This window comes from Manacus vitellinus, unplaced genomic scaffold (assembly GCF_001715985.3).
Source record: "Manacus vitellinus isolate BGI_N305 unplaced genomic scaffold, ASM171598v3 scaffold_11_pilon, whole genome shotgun sequence".
In the NCBI taxonomy this organism is placed as follows: domain Eukaryota; kingdom Metazoa; phylum Chordata; class Aves; order Passeriformes; family Pipridae; genus Manacus; species Manacus vitellinus.
The window spans coordinates 2,591,565-2,606,336 of NW_021938895.1; the positions used below are offsets into that span (position 1 = coordinate 2,591,565).

General features: G+C 42.1%; 1 protein-coding gene across 2 annotated transcripts in view; it reads right to left on the bottom strand.

Moving 5' to 3' along the window:
- Nucleotides 1–14,772, bottom strand: part of ADGRF5 (adhesion G protein-coupled receptor F5) — a 42,601-nt gene that overhangs the window by 3,240 nt on the left and 24,589 nt on the right. For both annotated transcript variants that reach the window (XM_018088773.2, XM_018088772.2), the window contains 12 exons: nt 14,388–14,530; nt 13,346–13,552; nt 11,490–11,717; nt 9,932–10,096; nt 9,582–9,800; nt 9,105–9,323; nt 7,745–7,906; nt 6,313–6,509; nt 5,540–5,719; nt 3,397–4,767; nt 2,388–2,429; nt 2,231–2,290 (listed from right to left, as the gene is read on the bottom strand). In XM_018088773.2, coding sequence (XP_017944262.2) covers nt 2,231–2,290; nt 2,388–2,429; nt 3,397–4,767; nt 5,540–5,719; nt 6,313–6,509; nt 7,745–7,906; nt 9,105–9,323; nt 9,582–9,800; nt 9,932–10,096; nt 11,490–11,717; nt 13,346–13,552; nt 14,388–14,530 — 3,193 coding nt within the window. The remainder of the gene's footprint in view (nt 1–2,230; nt 2,291–2,387; nt 2,430–3,396; nt 4,768–5,539; nt 5,720–6,312; nt 6,510–7,744; nt 7,907–9,104; nt 9,324–9,581; nt 9,801–9,931; nt 10,097–11,489; nt 11,718–13,345; nt 13,553–14,387; nt 14,531–14,772) is intronic.

The window sequence follows — 14,772 nt, forward strand, 5'->3', positions numbered from 1 at the left end:
CTAGACGATCTCTGGAGGTAATTTCCCACTTCAGCTGTTCTGTGATTCCTGTGAAAACTGGAGTGATTTGATCCAATGCTGCTCTTCTGAACTGACAGTTCAACCTTAATGGACTCCTTAATTCCTTTCAGCCTATATACTCATCTTCTTAATTATCCTGGCTTTTAAGTCGGCTTCCTAGTCTTTTAGCAATACCTGTACAGGCTCTTCTGAATAAACCCTGTTTGGATACCAATATAAAATTAAGTTTTATTGTCATATAAGAATGATGGTAACACCATTGGGGGAGATGGGGAGGTGGGTGTTGGAACCAGAAGATCTTTAAGGTCATTTCCAACTCAAATCATTCTATGATTCCTACACATCCTGGCATCTTTGGTAAATGCAGAAGTGCAAGTGGAAACAAGCATTTCTGTGTCAGAATACGCAGTTTACCCATCCTCATGCAGCCATCTCAGATAAAGGTATTTTATTCCTGTTGGCTGAAACTTTTCTACGATCTGTGTCTGGGAACGTGGCTCCTTTTGTGCAGAAGTGGAGATGAACACACCTTTGGCATCAGCAAGAAGAGGACAATAAACAACTCTGAGGGCAAAACATGTCCTCAACCAGCAGAGCTCTTTGTGAGGTGAATATCAGGCCACAGCCCCAGCTCTTGGCCCTCTCCTTGGGCTGTAAGACACATCCTGGGTCACTGAGGACATGAGCTCCCTGTGTGGTCAGCCTGCCATATTCTGCTTGAAAAGTTTGTCAAGCCTCATTGTAAAAGCCTTTAGTTCTGTGCTTTTACTCCTTTGCTCACACCGGGAGACCATTCCCCATCCTTTCTAATGGGTCGTAGTTGCTTAATGCCATAAGCAGATTTGCCCTTGGTTGGATCCAAGGATCACCCAGCCAAGTTGTCCCCATGCCAGCATTTTCCGGTGGCTTAAACAGCTCAGCTTCCCTTTAGTTATTTTGGATGAAAAGTCTATGGTGCTGTGAGATCTGTGGTGGTGAAGGACACATGGAGAGAGGAACGGGGAGCTGCTAAAGGAAGGTGTGAAGGGAAGGACATGTGACTGGCACAGGACAGTCCAGCTCCAAGGCTGCCCAGTAGCCTATAGCAACTGAGCCTTAGTTTACCCTTTTCAAACAGCTATGGGACATTTTTCTCAGAGTCTTGACCTCTGCAGCACAAACTGAAATGGAAGAAATTCCCCTCAATCATAAGAAAAAAAATTAATATTTTTTTATGCTGAGGGTGACAAAACACCATAGTTTTTGTGTCAAAAGAGTTAGTGTGTTCTCCAGCTTTAGAGATACTGAAAACCTGATGGGACAACGCCTTAAGCAACCTGCTCTAATTTACCTTGCTTTGATGAGTGGCCAGCTATTTTCCTGAGGCACTCCGTAAACTTTATTTTTCTTGTAAAGATGGTAGTGGAACTGGTTTCCCCCTTTAATGTGAATGTCTATCCCAAGCAGAGGTATTTTCAGATGCCTGTTCAAGCTGTGCTTCAATGCAGGGAGGAATGCAAGAGCCACTGGGCCAGAGGAACACTGTGGATGGAAGAGAAGCCTTCCAGGATCTTCCTTAAGAATCCAGTCCTCATTTGCAACACTTTTTATTTATTTTTTTTTTAGGCACTGAATACTTTGTGTTAAACTCAGGAATTTGCAGGATGTGGGACCAAAGTCTCTCCTCTTCCGGAAGTACATTCATTTACATTCTATCATTTGCTCATTAAAACATGAGTCTTTGCAACACATAGACATGCTTTGACAAAAGATTCATACTTCCTCCTGTTTTCTGTTCCCAGAAAAAAGGGGAGGCTAACCTGTCTCCTTGTCTCATGAGTTCAAGTCACAGTAACTCCATCCTCTCCTGCTCATAGGTGAAGGGGATCTTACCCAAGAAGTCCCCTTTGCATTTCTCTCACATTATGAATAAGTAATAGAGCCACAGAAATTTTCTGTTTACTATCTAAAGTTTCAGTTACATTTTATGTTTTTTGTTGTGGAATTTAGAGCAAATGTCCACCAACCTCCTTCTTATTTTTTACCAGTTATAGGTAAAATAATGAACTTTGAAAAATGGGCGTATGTTCGTATTTATGTTGTTAGTGTCTTCTCTGACTAGTTCTAATAAAGAATCCAAAATATAAAGTGCATTTGACTTAAGAGACACTTGGAGAATGTTAGACTATTCAGCAGTAACAGAAATGCATTCTTAGGTCTAGGTTCTAACCTTTGATTGCTGTGAACTCCATTTGGATGTTGAATTCCTCTTCAACAGGGCTTCTTGTATCTATTTGTTAAAAAATTAATCAATCAGTAAATACAGAAAATCTGTTCAAATTCCAATAGTATTTTGACATAGTTTAGGAAATAGTTTGAATCCTTACCTTCTTGTCCCAGAGAGTCCCAAACACCAAAATGAATAATCCCTAGGAAACAGATAATTACATGCAGTTTGATGACACCAACCTTTAATTGCAGCACCTCATAATTATCTCAAACATTGTCCATGGTGACTATTTAAACTCTGAACTCTTTGATAGAGGGCATTTTTCTAACTTCATATTACATAGTGGACTGCTGATGTGGTAGGAGTTCACCAGGCCTGGCCTATTTAAATTCTGTGTACACCCGGTCTACAAAGTAACACAGATAGTTTCCTTGCACTAAATATATTTGGAAGAAGGAACCTTTGTTTATGGAAGACACGTCCTGCCTATTCCCCAGACGAACCAGCAGGTTCACAATGTAAAAAAGCAGATTCACAACGCAAAAGGTCAATGAGTCTGGTTTGAAGCACACAGTTTTGAGGCCATTCTTAAAGAGAGAGAATAGACATAACTGTTTTATCATCAAGAAACCTTCCTGTATTGGGATCCTACTGGCCACCTAAATAGGTTGTTGTAAAAATCATACTGACAGAAAACTCTCAATCATGTGTGTTTTGGTTAGTTCCTCTCTTTATTATTAGTACTGCTCAACTGTTTTTGGTGACTTTTATGTTGTTTATACTTGAACCCGCAGCTGCAAAGAGCATAATATGATGCCTCCAGGTGCACTATAAATGAGACCAGAGATGCTCAAGCTTGCCCACTTGAACATAATAGGGCTATTTCTGAATTTCAGAAATTAAGATCTTCCCAAAGCTACTGGCAAAGTTGAAAGTTAACTTTAGGTCAGTTTTATCTGTAATACACATCTGATAAGGCAGATGAGAATATGAAATACTGCTGAATTCCTGGAATGGGTTTCCCAAAGAGCCCTTTTGGAATAAGGATGTGTAAGGCAAATCTGAGCATTTCCTCTGAGCTGGTTTTATGCCCTGCCAAGCACAGCACTGCAATAATGTCACTATATTAAATGATCACAGAGGAAACAAAAATATGTGTAACTCACCTGCAAAGCATTGAGCAGAGCAAAGAGGATGTGGAAAGCTCGATGACTGTTTTTGATGATGGTGGCAAGGCCAAACCCCCAGGTGAGGCCTAACAGTGGTGTCAAGATGGCCACGCTTTTGCCAATTTGAAACAAAGAGTTCCTCTCCTGCCTGTTTGACCTGTCCCCAATAGTTGGCCTCAGTATTTTTATTATAACAACTGCGGTGATGGACAAATTCATGGCCACAATGATCAAGGCAGGTATGACGAAGGCCAAGAGAGCTTTGCTGTCCATCCAGTTGAGCCAGCAGACATCCTTTCTGGTGTAACTGTTCCTTGGCAGTGTGACAGCGATGGTGATGACTGCAATGACAAAGGGGCACACATACCCCAGGCAGAATGCCACTGCTTTCTGAGCAGTCTTACTTGTGTTATGCAAGATGAACACCAGTCTGTAGAAAAGAATGAGGCCCAGGCTCAGCATCCAGAAAAAGACACACAGGTAGAATAAATGGATGAAGAACGTGGCCATGACGCAGATATCTCTGCTCAGCTGTTGGTTTTGGTCATTGAGGGAGGCAGTGACAATGAACCACACATCAGCAATGAGGAGGGATGCAGCTATGTTGACTATACAGACGTGGCGCATGTAGGAGGTTGTGTTGTTTGTCACATATTTCCAGACCAAGGATTCAATTATAATGCAGACCACCAAGCTCAAGATCGAAATAGCCAGGCCAACATAGGAAATATAATCTTCAAAGATTAGCTGGGAGGATTTATCAGGTGACATCAGAATGGAGAATGATGTCAAGTGACTGCAGGAGCAAATGACATAATCTTCTAACTCTGTGGGTGTGCAACCACGAGTATCCCAGTCCCCACCATGTTTGTTGAGTGTGAAATTCCAAAAGACACATTTGGGCACCTTTAGAGATAAGTTTTTCTTTGCAAATGTCATATTAACCTCAAACTTCTGGTTTCTGTTGCTGCTCACAGTTGTTGTTATCAATAAGCCATTCACATATTCAGACTCATTCCTGGGCAAAATATGTCCAAGTTTTGAGTACATCACACTGACAATGGTTGAATTTTGGGTTAGAGTTTGAATTTCGCTCTCACCGATGAGCACATTAACCGTGAGGTTTTCTGTACTGCGGAAGCCCTTACTATAACCTGTGTTGCTGCTTTCTTGGATAACTGTGCCTTGTAGCTGCACGGTGTTTGCAGAGACAGAAGGGATGGTGTTATTAACTGGTCGGAGGCGCAGGGAAAAGTTTTCTACTGACTGCAGTAACAAAGAACTTTTTAGCGTCTTCTCTTTATTCAGCTCTTCCCAAGCTTCAGCTGTGGAATCATCAACAATTAAGTCCACTGTGGAGAGGAAATTCTGGAACAACAACAGAATAATGTAGTTACTGAAATGCTACACAAATCATTGTTGGTTTTGATGGTAATTTATGCATGGTTCTAGAATTGCCTTTCTAAAAAGCCCAGCACTTTCTTATTTTGCTCAATCCATGTGAAACCTTCAGTTGTTAACCCTCTGCATGACCTGTTTTCAAGTTAAGGTTTCCAAAAGAAGATCTGTGTGACTATTTCTTTTTACATATTACTTAATATTTTTTCTTCTCCAACCTTCTTTCCCTTTTTTCTCAGCCTTTGTGCTATCTTTGATTTCTTGGTCTCTCTCATGTAGTGTCCTCCATCTATAAACTGTCAAGTCTCTGCACTTTTCTGTTCAGAAGAACAGTGCTTTTCCTCTGTAGCTCACAATGAAGGTTCCCAACTATTTCTAAGATTTCTTTTGTTATTCATTTGTTGTAACATCCAATTTCTTTTCCTTGCTTGATCTTGGTTCCTGGAATTTAATATATAATCTCAGCCTACCCTCTGGCTTGGAATGCTGGAGACTTTTGTGGGTCCTTAGAACATTTCTAGTTGCTAAGCACACAGCAGCCTCTCTTTCAAGCATAGGCTGCTTGTCCTCATAATTTTGACTTTTTATAAACTCCTCTGTATCTTTGCTGGTATTTTACCTCATTCCCTTCCTTTTCTGCTCCTGATCCTAACTAATTGTGAAACTTCTTCAAGAAGAACATCATCCCCTGTGACAAAAGGAGTCTTGGTAAGTGTAGGTAAGACTTAAAATAAAACCTTACCTGAATAGTGAGCTCGTCTGCATCTGCCGGGATAGAGGAGACCATATCCAGGATGGAAACAACTGCACCTAAGTTTGCAGGAGAACTGTTTATTGTGTTTAGCTCCTTTCCAATCTGTTCCTTAAGCTCTGCAAGGTAGTTAGGCAGTTTTGCTTTTGACTCAGGGCTGTTGACCAAGGACTGGAACAGAAGATAACAGAACATCACACATGTGAAATTTGTCTCTCTAGCCTCACTGAGAGAAAGGTAACTCTGGATGAAATAAAGAGCACTACGGTAGGATACCAAGGCTGAAAACAGAAGCCTGGCACCTATCCATAAAGTGAAGTGACCAAGGGAGTGGGCATTGTAAACAGGGCCTGGGGACGAGGTTGGGCAGTAGTCTGGAGTTGTTGGTGTGCTCTGCAGCTTCCTCTGGGCTTGTGCCAACCAACATTCATCGAGGCAGTCCCTGAGCATGGCTCAGGGAACACTCTGGGTCAGCAACTGCTCCTTATGGATGCTACGAACAAGGTCACCTTGCCTGGGAGACAGAGCATTCATGTGTGTGCATATGAGCCATGCAGTGCCACGCGGCCTCTGGGCCAGAGGAGGGGGACTTTGCCTCTTCCACTGACTTGTGTAGATATAGCCAAACATTCCTTAGCTTTTAAAAGAAAGTTTTAATGCTTCGTATGTTTTAGATTATAAGAAAAACCAGGCAACAAAATTTTTTGCTCTTTCTTCTCCCCCCACCTCTCTCCCCCAAACTCTAGAACACTCATAAATGTTACCTCGGTTCTACTCAGCAGATTATTTATTGATACAGACAGGCAGTCATTCCTCGCAACCTTCCATGAGTTGTTGATGCACTTGTAGGTTGTACTGCCTCGGGTAAAACCATCTGGAGTATCTAACTCACGGCATGGCTTTATCAATGTGCCCCTTTCTATTCCAGTGCCTAATCTGTCTGAGCAGGAAACTCGCTTATCTGTACAGAAAAAAGTCATAGAGGCAGAAAACAAGAAGCAGAGAGATTAATAAATTACCCCCATCAAACCTGTGACTTCCTGAAGTTCAGAGGTCTTTAAATCAGGACTTCAGCTACCTCTCTTCATTAATTACAACCTTTCAGGATGTATATGTCCTGCATTCTCAATTTTTTTATGAATAATGAAATTAAAAAGGAAATCTAATAAAGCTCCAGTTTTTGAGTACTGAATCAAATCAACAGACCAATACCAAAAGTTTTAGGATTTATCTTTTAGATTACAGGGTTGGACAGAGGTGGAGTGAGATTATATTGACCACTAAGTGAACAATAATTCATACAAAGTTTGTTCTGCTAAGGGACTCAATGCTGTTGTAGCACTAATAGGAAATTCATTAAGACCTTGATAGTGAGGCCTCAACACCTTTTTGATGAACAGTGAGTCTTGCTAATTGGCCTTGATTGGGTTAGTCTGATTAAAGTAATTAAATTGTCTGCATATTTATTGCCCAAGAGAGTGAAATCTGGCAGATACACTGATTCAACTGTAGGCACCACTACTGTGGAAAAAACGAAATTTCTGCCTCATGGGAATGGCCAACATTACTTTCTTTCCAATTTAGAATAAAAAGCTGAAATATCCAAACACTTGTCAGAACTAAACATCAAAGCTGGATTTAGTGATGCCGAATTCTAACCATCGAACATTCCCTACAGAGCTGAATGCAAGCTGGGTCTGCCCTGGTCCCTGCAGCACCTCATGGAGGTTGCCCTTCTTGTGTTCCAAGTGGATATGCTCTCCCACAGGCTGATCTCCTGAGTCAGATGACTTCTTGAGACACCAAAACATTTGATCTTTGATAAATTATTGGTGCAAGCTGGGAGATGCATGATCACATTTCAACACAGGGGATGATACTTGGTGGTGCAGCCCACACCAGAAGGAAGCAGGAACAGAAGATGACTAAACTATTGCTGCTTTGAACACACTGGGATCACTGTCAAATACAGCGAAGACAAAACACCTTGTCTATTTATTTTTTAAAGTTACATCAAAACTGATATTTTCCTCTGTATGTAATAATTTCCCATAAAGACAAGAAAGGAGTCAAAAATTCTTAGCTAACAGAAACTGTTCCTATTAGATGTCACTGGTGATGAATTTGTGGCATCTGATTTAACAAAGACAATGGGATCTCCGATTTAATAGCTATAAATAGTAACTTTTTCCTTACCAGGTATCAGGTGCAGTCTTATATGTGCACTGTCAACTCCCTGTCGATTTTCAAACTTGTGGTTTTTAAACTTGCAATACGCCGTGAGCTCTTTCTCTTTGCTACAGTCACTTCCTGTGTAATTGTACGTGTAGCAAAACAAATTTCCTTTTTTCTCTTTCCCTGTATGAACGGACGAAGACAGGTTAACACAGATTTGGGGTCAATCAGCTGAAAACAGCAGAAAGCTTCAGCAAAACTTTCCTTTCTGTGGGTCCTACAAAAAAGAATTCCTTTGTGAAAAAGCTCCCTCTCTGTATGCTGATCTCTGTCTCTTACTCTCCACTTAAAAAATCTGGAAGCTGCTGCATGATCAATAAGTTTTCTCTTACTGGTGTATGATCAAATCCCTTCCAAACTGTTCAGGAACCAAAATTTGCTTTGGAACTTATTTTGGAGAATACTCTTTCTGCCTCAACCACAGGTGTTTCACAGGATAGGATACTTTTTTGCTGTTCTTATGGTTCTTTTGAAGTCAGGATCTGTAACACACTCCCACTGCTCTTCAGTATGCCTGTGCCTGAGGGCCCCTGGCTGAAGCTTCTTCCAAGAAGATCTTGGGATTTTTCTTAGCCACCAAAGGACTCCTCAGTCTCTACCTGCTTTACTCTTCAGCCTGTTGTTTTTGCACTCCTGCATGTTGTCTTCTGCTTTTTTAAAATTAACTGTTTTGTAACTCACTTGAAAACTATTATATAAAAACAAACTCACTCGAAAACTTCTATTATATAAAAACAAACTCACTCGAAAACTTACAGTATATAAAAATACGTGAGAGAAGCTGCAGAATTGCCCTAAATTTTAAGATGTAGAAACTTGGGGTTTGTGCTGTTAAAGACCACGTTACCAGCATCCTTGAAGAAAACAGAACAGTCCTTTAAATTGCATTCTTAATGGATTAGTCTACATTTTTTGTGAATTTTCTAAAGTAACATGTTCTCAATACTCCGTTCAGAAAAAGTGGCAGAGTGGAAGATAAAAGTGAATAAATGGAGTTCAGCAATTTCTAATCTGAACACGGGTAAGAATGCCCAATTCTCCCTGCCTGGCAAGTCAAACCAAGCATTGTGTTTACCCATTATGTCTTTATCACTACAGCAGTGACTTCAGTTGCTCTTCTATTAATCCCAGCCATGTTCTTCAGGCATGCTAACCATCCTACAAAAAAGTCCATTTCCCTTTTTTTACACCCTCAGGAGTACTTGTGGGTTGTCCTAAAAGCAGTAAGTATGAATTGTTTGCACAACTGAAAACAAAAAACCCAGAGACTGGGTTATAACATCAGTGAAACTAATGATTCTGCAAGTTTATTGTATCTTACCAACTGGAAATCCATTTTGTCCAATCACAAACGTAACAGAGAAATCTTCTGTGGTGTTTGCACTCAGGCAGCACTCGAGGGTTTGTGGCTTTCCACAAGGTATCGATGCTGCAATGGGGTCTATCAGGATGTTCTGCTTCAGGGGCAAGGAAATAACCTCTATTGTCATATTGGCAGAGCTCTCCAAGTTTTGCTGGGAGACTGTGCAGATGTGGGTGCCTAAAAGAAGTGGTACAAAAAAACGTCTCAGTTGGCAGAAGTGCTCCCCAGGTTTTGCAAGGTGATGAGCCCTAATGCTGGACAAGTAGAGTGCTATTGGCAGCATCATGCCTTGCTGTCCTCCAACACTTATAATTTTAACTGTGGGCTTTTTATTTACTGTGGCCTTCACACTGATTTGCAGGGCTAGGGATGCTGCAAATGATCTGGCACAGAAATTTCATTGCCTTTGTAGCCAGTAAGACCATATTGACTCACCGCTCCAGCCCTGCGTGGCAGACTTCACTGTGAGCACAGATGTGGCTGGGAATTTGCTATTTTTGATGCACATATCACAGTCTATTGTTTTTGTGTCACTTCCAGACTGGATTTTCCAACTGATACTGTCATAACTGCTCGCATCACTTTCGCACGTTAGATTGAATGGATATCCCTCGGGAACTGGTGAGTTTGTACTTGAAGATATTGTTACGTGGGCTGAGACAACACAAGACAAAAGTCACATTATTGAGAGTCACTTTTAATCATTTTCTTGCAAATGCCATGTGCCACAGAGGCCACCTACATGTTAAAGAGCTGCTGGTCTGTCACAGCCACCTGACTCTCACCTTTCCAGAGGTACGTCACTCTGATGGTTTGACTGGCCCTGGCTCCGTGTTTAGTCTGCAGCTCACACGTATATGTTGTCACTGTACCTGACTTCTCAGGTGGGCATAGTGATTCCTTGATTTTGAGCTTGTATTCAGTGCAGTTTCCACTCGAACTGGAGACTCCTAGAGACAAATAAACATCCCTTGAAGGGTTATAGATGTCCAAAAGCACCTCTGGAAATTACAAGCAATCACTCCAGGTAAAGAAACCCTCACAGGCTTGTATGTAACTGACAGCATGGCACTTTTAAATCCTCATTGCTGAAGTTCATTCACATCTTTTATTCTGGCAACACTCACAGTGGTTTTCCAAGTGCCTGAAGACAAATTTCAGCACAGTGCTGGGCATCTACTGCCAGAACCAGTCAGAGAGCAACAGCATTGCTTGGAAACCCCAGCGTAAGACAAAACAAAGAGCATTTTGGTTTAGCCTAACATCATTATCTGTGATATTTAAGATGAGTAAAGGTAAGCAAACCAGGAGTAAATATTGCAAATGTTAATGTCATCTAATTTTGAAATAAAAATTTGTAGATACTTGACAGTCATTCGACTTTAAATCTGAAGAGTGATGGTTCAGCTGGAAGCACTAAATCTGTCCTATGCTGCAGCTGACAGTGCATCTGGCATAAAGACACAGCAGAATTCCTGAGGGAAAGCCTGGCCCAGGGAATTAAGGGCAAAACAGCTCATTGCAGAAGGCCGGGATCCCCTCCTCTCTCTGCAAGTACTGCTGTACACCAGTACCTGTTCTCTGTGGAAATGACTGTGTGCATGAGCTTTGAAGGTTTTCTCTCATTTTGCTGTCCTGCTTTCTGCTAAATTTCATTTATAGCAAACAGTTAACAATAAACAGTTAATTTATACACATAAAATATTAAGAGGGCAACAGACCATTTAGGATGATGGTTCAATAGACATTTATGAGCATTTCTGTTTATGTCATTTTGTAACTCTTTGTAGCACATTTACTTGGTCTTTTATTAACTTTTTATATTAAAAGTAAAGCCTTATGCAATGCCACTGACACAACTGGTATGTGCTGAATCACAGCTACAGGTGGAGAGGGAAACAGTGCTCTCAGTATTTAGCTGTGCTGCAGCTGTTTCAAAGCACCTGCCTCTCTTGGTTGCCAAATCATGATATGTGGTACACAGAAGCTCTTTGTACCCCAAGGGTGATCCTGGAGATAGTAGTAGAGACTGATGTACCCACCCTTGCTCCCAGGATTCGACAATGCAGAAATAAGCTTTTTGGAAGAAGTTGGTGTGATGTTGGTCCAGGCAGCTGTTTCAATCCAGAATGTCACAGTTTAAGGTATTGATGTCTGCACAGTGCATGGAGATGCCCAGAGCCCCACTGGCACCTGCATGGTACACATGGAGTCTGCACCTCCTCCTGCCACATCTTTGGAGCACACCCTGTATCTATCCTAGGACTTTGTGGTAGCCAGTTAGGAGGAGATTAAAGCATGAACAAACCCAGCAGGTGAAAGACAGCCTTTTGTTAATCTTACCTGTAATATTGATTGTTCCATTTACGTTCCAGGAAGCAACAAGTGATGGTAAGTGTCTGTCAATGCAACAGGACAGCTGAGGACTGTTCTTTTGGGTTTCAAGACTGTTACATATAACTTCGATGTCCTTTACATTTGGAGTGATACGTAGTGGAAAGACAGATATTGTTTCTGTGGCCTTCAATCTGTAAGACTGACTGCCATTTGTGAAAGTGCATTTATAGGAACCTGTAAAGAATAGACAGTATCTTAGCACTGAGAACAGTTCTTTTGGTTTTGCCTCTATATTTGGAATTAGAATCTACTTCCATATCTAGTTTTCACATCTCCCTGCTCTGCAGTGGCTTTGCTACTTGCTGACCAACATGTACCCTCAGGTCACCTGCAGGATGCTTTCTACAGACTTCTGGTGCCAAATACTTCCAGATTAGGAGGGGTAATGTTGAGGGGTACTTGAAAAGAGACCAGTGTTCTGGGACTGAAATACTTAAAATCTTGTGGACTTGGTGCTTTTGGGACCTGTATATTACCCATAGTCCTTCTGGCATCAGTATGTCATGATAAGAATGTAGACTGTGCAAAAGTCTCCTACACAGAATGGGTGAGAGATTAAGTGCCCAGGGTGGACTCCACTAGAACTGGCCTTGGAACTCAGGCTCTTAGGCTGCTCAGAAGGTACTGCCAAAGAGAGCAGAGTATTTATCATAGAATGTCCTGAGCAGAAGAGACCCATCAGGATCACTGAGTCCAACTCCTGGCCCTGAGCAGGACCATCCCCAGGAATCACTCCATGTGCCTGAGAGTGTTGTCCAAACGCTTCTTGAACTCTGTCAAGTTTGGTGCTGTGACCACTTCCCTGGGGAGCCTGTTCCAGCGCTCAACCACCCTCTGGATGAAGAACCTTTTCCTGATATCCAACCTAAACCTCCCCTGATTCAGCTTCATGACTTTTCCTCCAGTCCTGCCGCTGGTCATGAGAGCAAAGAGATTGGTACCTGTCCCTCTGCTTCCCCTCACCAGGAATTTGTAACTCCAATGAGGTGTCCCCTCAATCTCCTCTTCTCTGAACAGATCAAGTGCCCTCAGCCACTCCTCACACAACTTCCCTTCAAGGCCCTTCACCGTCTTTGTGTCCCTCCTCTGGACAGTCTCTAATGGCTCAATATCTTCCTTATATTGTGGTCCCTGAAACTGCCACAATATTCCAGGTGAGGCCGCCCGAGTGCAGAGCAGAGTGGAACAATCCCCTCCCTCACCCAGTTGGTGATGCTTTGCCTGATGCCCCCCAGGACACAGTTGGCCCTTGTGGCTGCCAGGGCACTGCTGACTCATGTCCAGCTTGCCATCGACCAGGACCCCTAGGTCCCTTTCCCTTTATCAGTCATTCTCTCAGGCACAAGTGCCCTGAATGCAGCCTGCCTTGTTTTTGAAACTGGCGATCAGGGCTCCAAACTTCCTTCATACTTTAGGTATGTGGGTTCCCCTTCCCCACAGGGGTAGCCAAGTGAGTAGGCCACTTACATAGGAATAGAGACACCAAGGTTCAGGGCATCCTCAGTCCAAAGACTTTTGGACTCATGATTTATACCTCACGTGTGTGCCTGAATACCTGGCCACAGGCTACCCTTTTTGGAGTTGAGCGTATAATTCATGGACCAAAGAGAACTGAGTGGGAACTTGAGTCCAAACTCTGATAATACATAATAATTCCCCTAATAAGTCCTCCCAGCAAAATGCCACCAGTTCACATATTTCTGATTTTCAAAAAACCCTAAATGTCAACACATGTAAAACTGTAACTCCGAACTAGCCCCACTAGTGGTTACATCTGCTGTTTTAATGATATAAAATCATACCAGAATCCTCCATCGTAACATCGGTGATTTTAAGGATCGACCTTCTGGTTTCTACAGTCATCTCTATTGAACGCCGGAAGCTGGGTGAGATGATCTGATCCAAGTGATACCAGGTCACACTGTGAAAAGCTGAATTTATCTCACAGGTCAGTGTTACTGTATCCCCTTCAAAAATGTTCAAGGGTTCCACGTTGAAGTTTACCTGATCTGGGAAAACAGAGAGAAACATTCTGCATTACTGTCATTTCATCTCACGACTATGTGGTGTCTTTCATCTTACGGGGTTCCCAGGTGTTTCACAACTAATATGCACCCAGCAACAGTTGCAGGGCACTACCTCTGGTACAAGCCATGAGATTTTCCCTCTGTGTATTCTTTTCCTATCTTTTTCGGCCAAAGATATCAGCAGGTTTTATGCAGAGAGCTACAAATATCACCACCACTACTTTCTAAGCAGATAAACTGGGAGGAGAAGCAACCAGGTTGAAGTAATCCTCTGAGACAGACATTCCAGCACTCTGAGAGTACAGCACCTCTGGAGCACTTGATAAAGCAACTGAATTGTTAACACATTGTCCAGCAGCAGTATGGAAAATGTGCCAAGGAAGCCAAGGGGAATGTGTTCTCATGTAAACTGCAAGAGGTTTTCATTTTGCTCCAAGGAGTAGGAAGTGCTGGCAGCCTGACATGCTAAGAGCTGTCTCAGTTCTGGAAGTGAACTTAAAGGTGTTCAATCTCTCTCCCTTTCAGAGAGACTGCATCAGGGATCATCGAATAGTTTAGGCTGGAAAAGACCTCTAAGATCATCAAGTCCAGTGGAGTAGCTGGGAGCCTTTGGTTTTTCATGGAAGGTACTGCATGCATGGTCCTCTCATGAAAGTCCTAAGTTTTGATGACAAAGGATAAAAAGATACAGCCAGAGAAATAAATGGTTTTGAAGGCCATGTACCAAATAATCAACAGTATAAGGAAGCTACGTGATTTAGGGTAAAAATACTAAAGTAGAAGTTGAAGGAAAGTACTGAGAGAGCTTTAAACTTACAAGGCACTTCTGTTGTGAAGGTAGATGGTTTTGGCTGGTAGAATGGTTCTAGAACTTGTAGTACAGCTCTGTTGGAACTATCAATCTGACTGGCGCTTGCTGGTCCTGCTTTTACTTCATATTTCACAAAAACACTTCCAGGACTAAAGAGATACAAGAACGAGAAAAGCATCAGAATTAAATATTCTTGTCTATTAGTTGTTTTCTATTTGTGGTGACCCATCTTATATGGCTGGGAAGGCTTCACTGGGTTCACCTGTGAAGGCTCCTGTTGGGACTCAAGACTTGCTCTGATATACAAGAAGGTTGTGCTACAGCTTTTTCCTAAGAACAAACACCTTTATCTGACATCTTCCTCGTCTGGTGTTTATTTCTAGTAAACTCT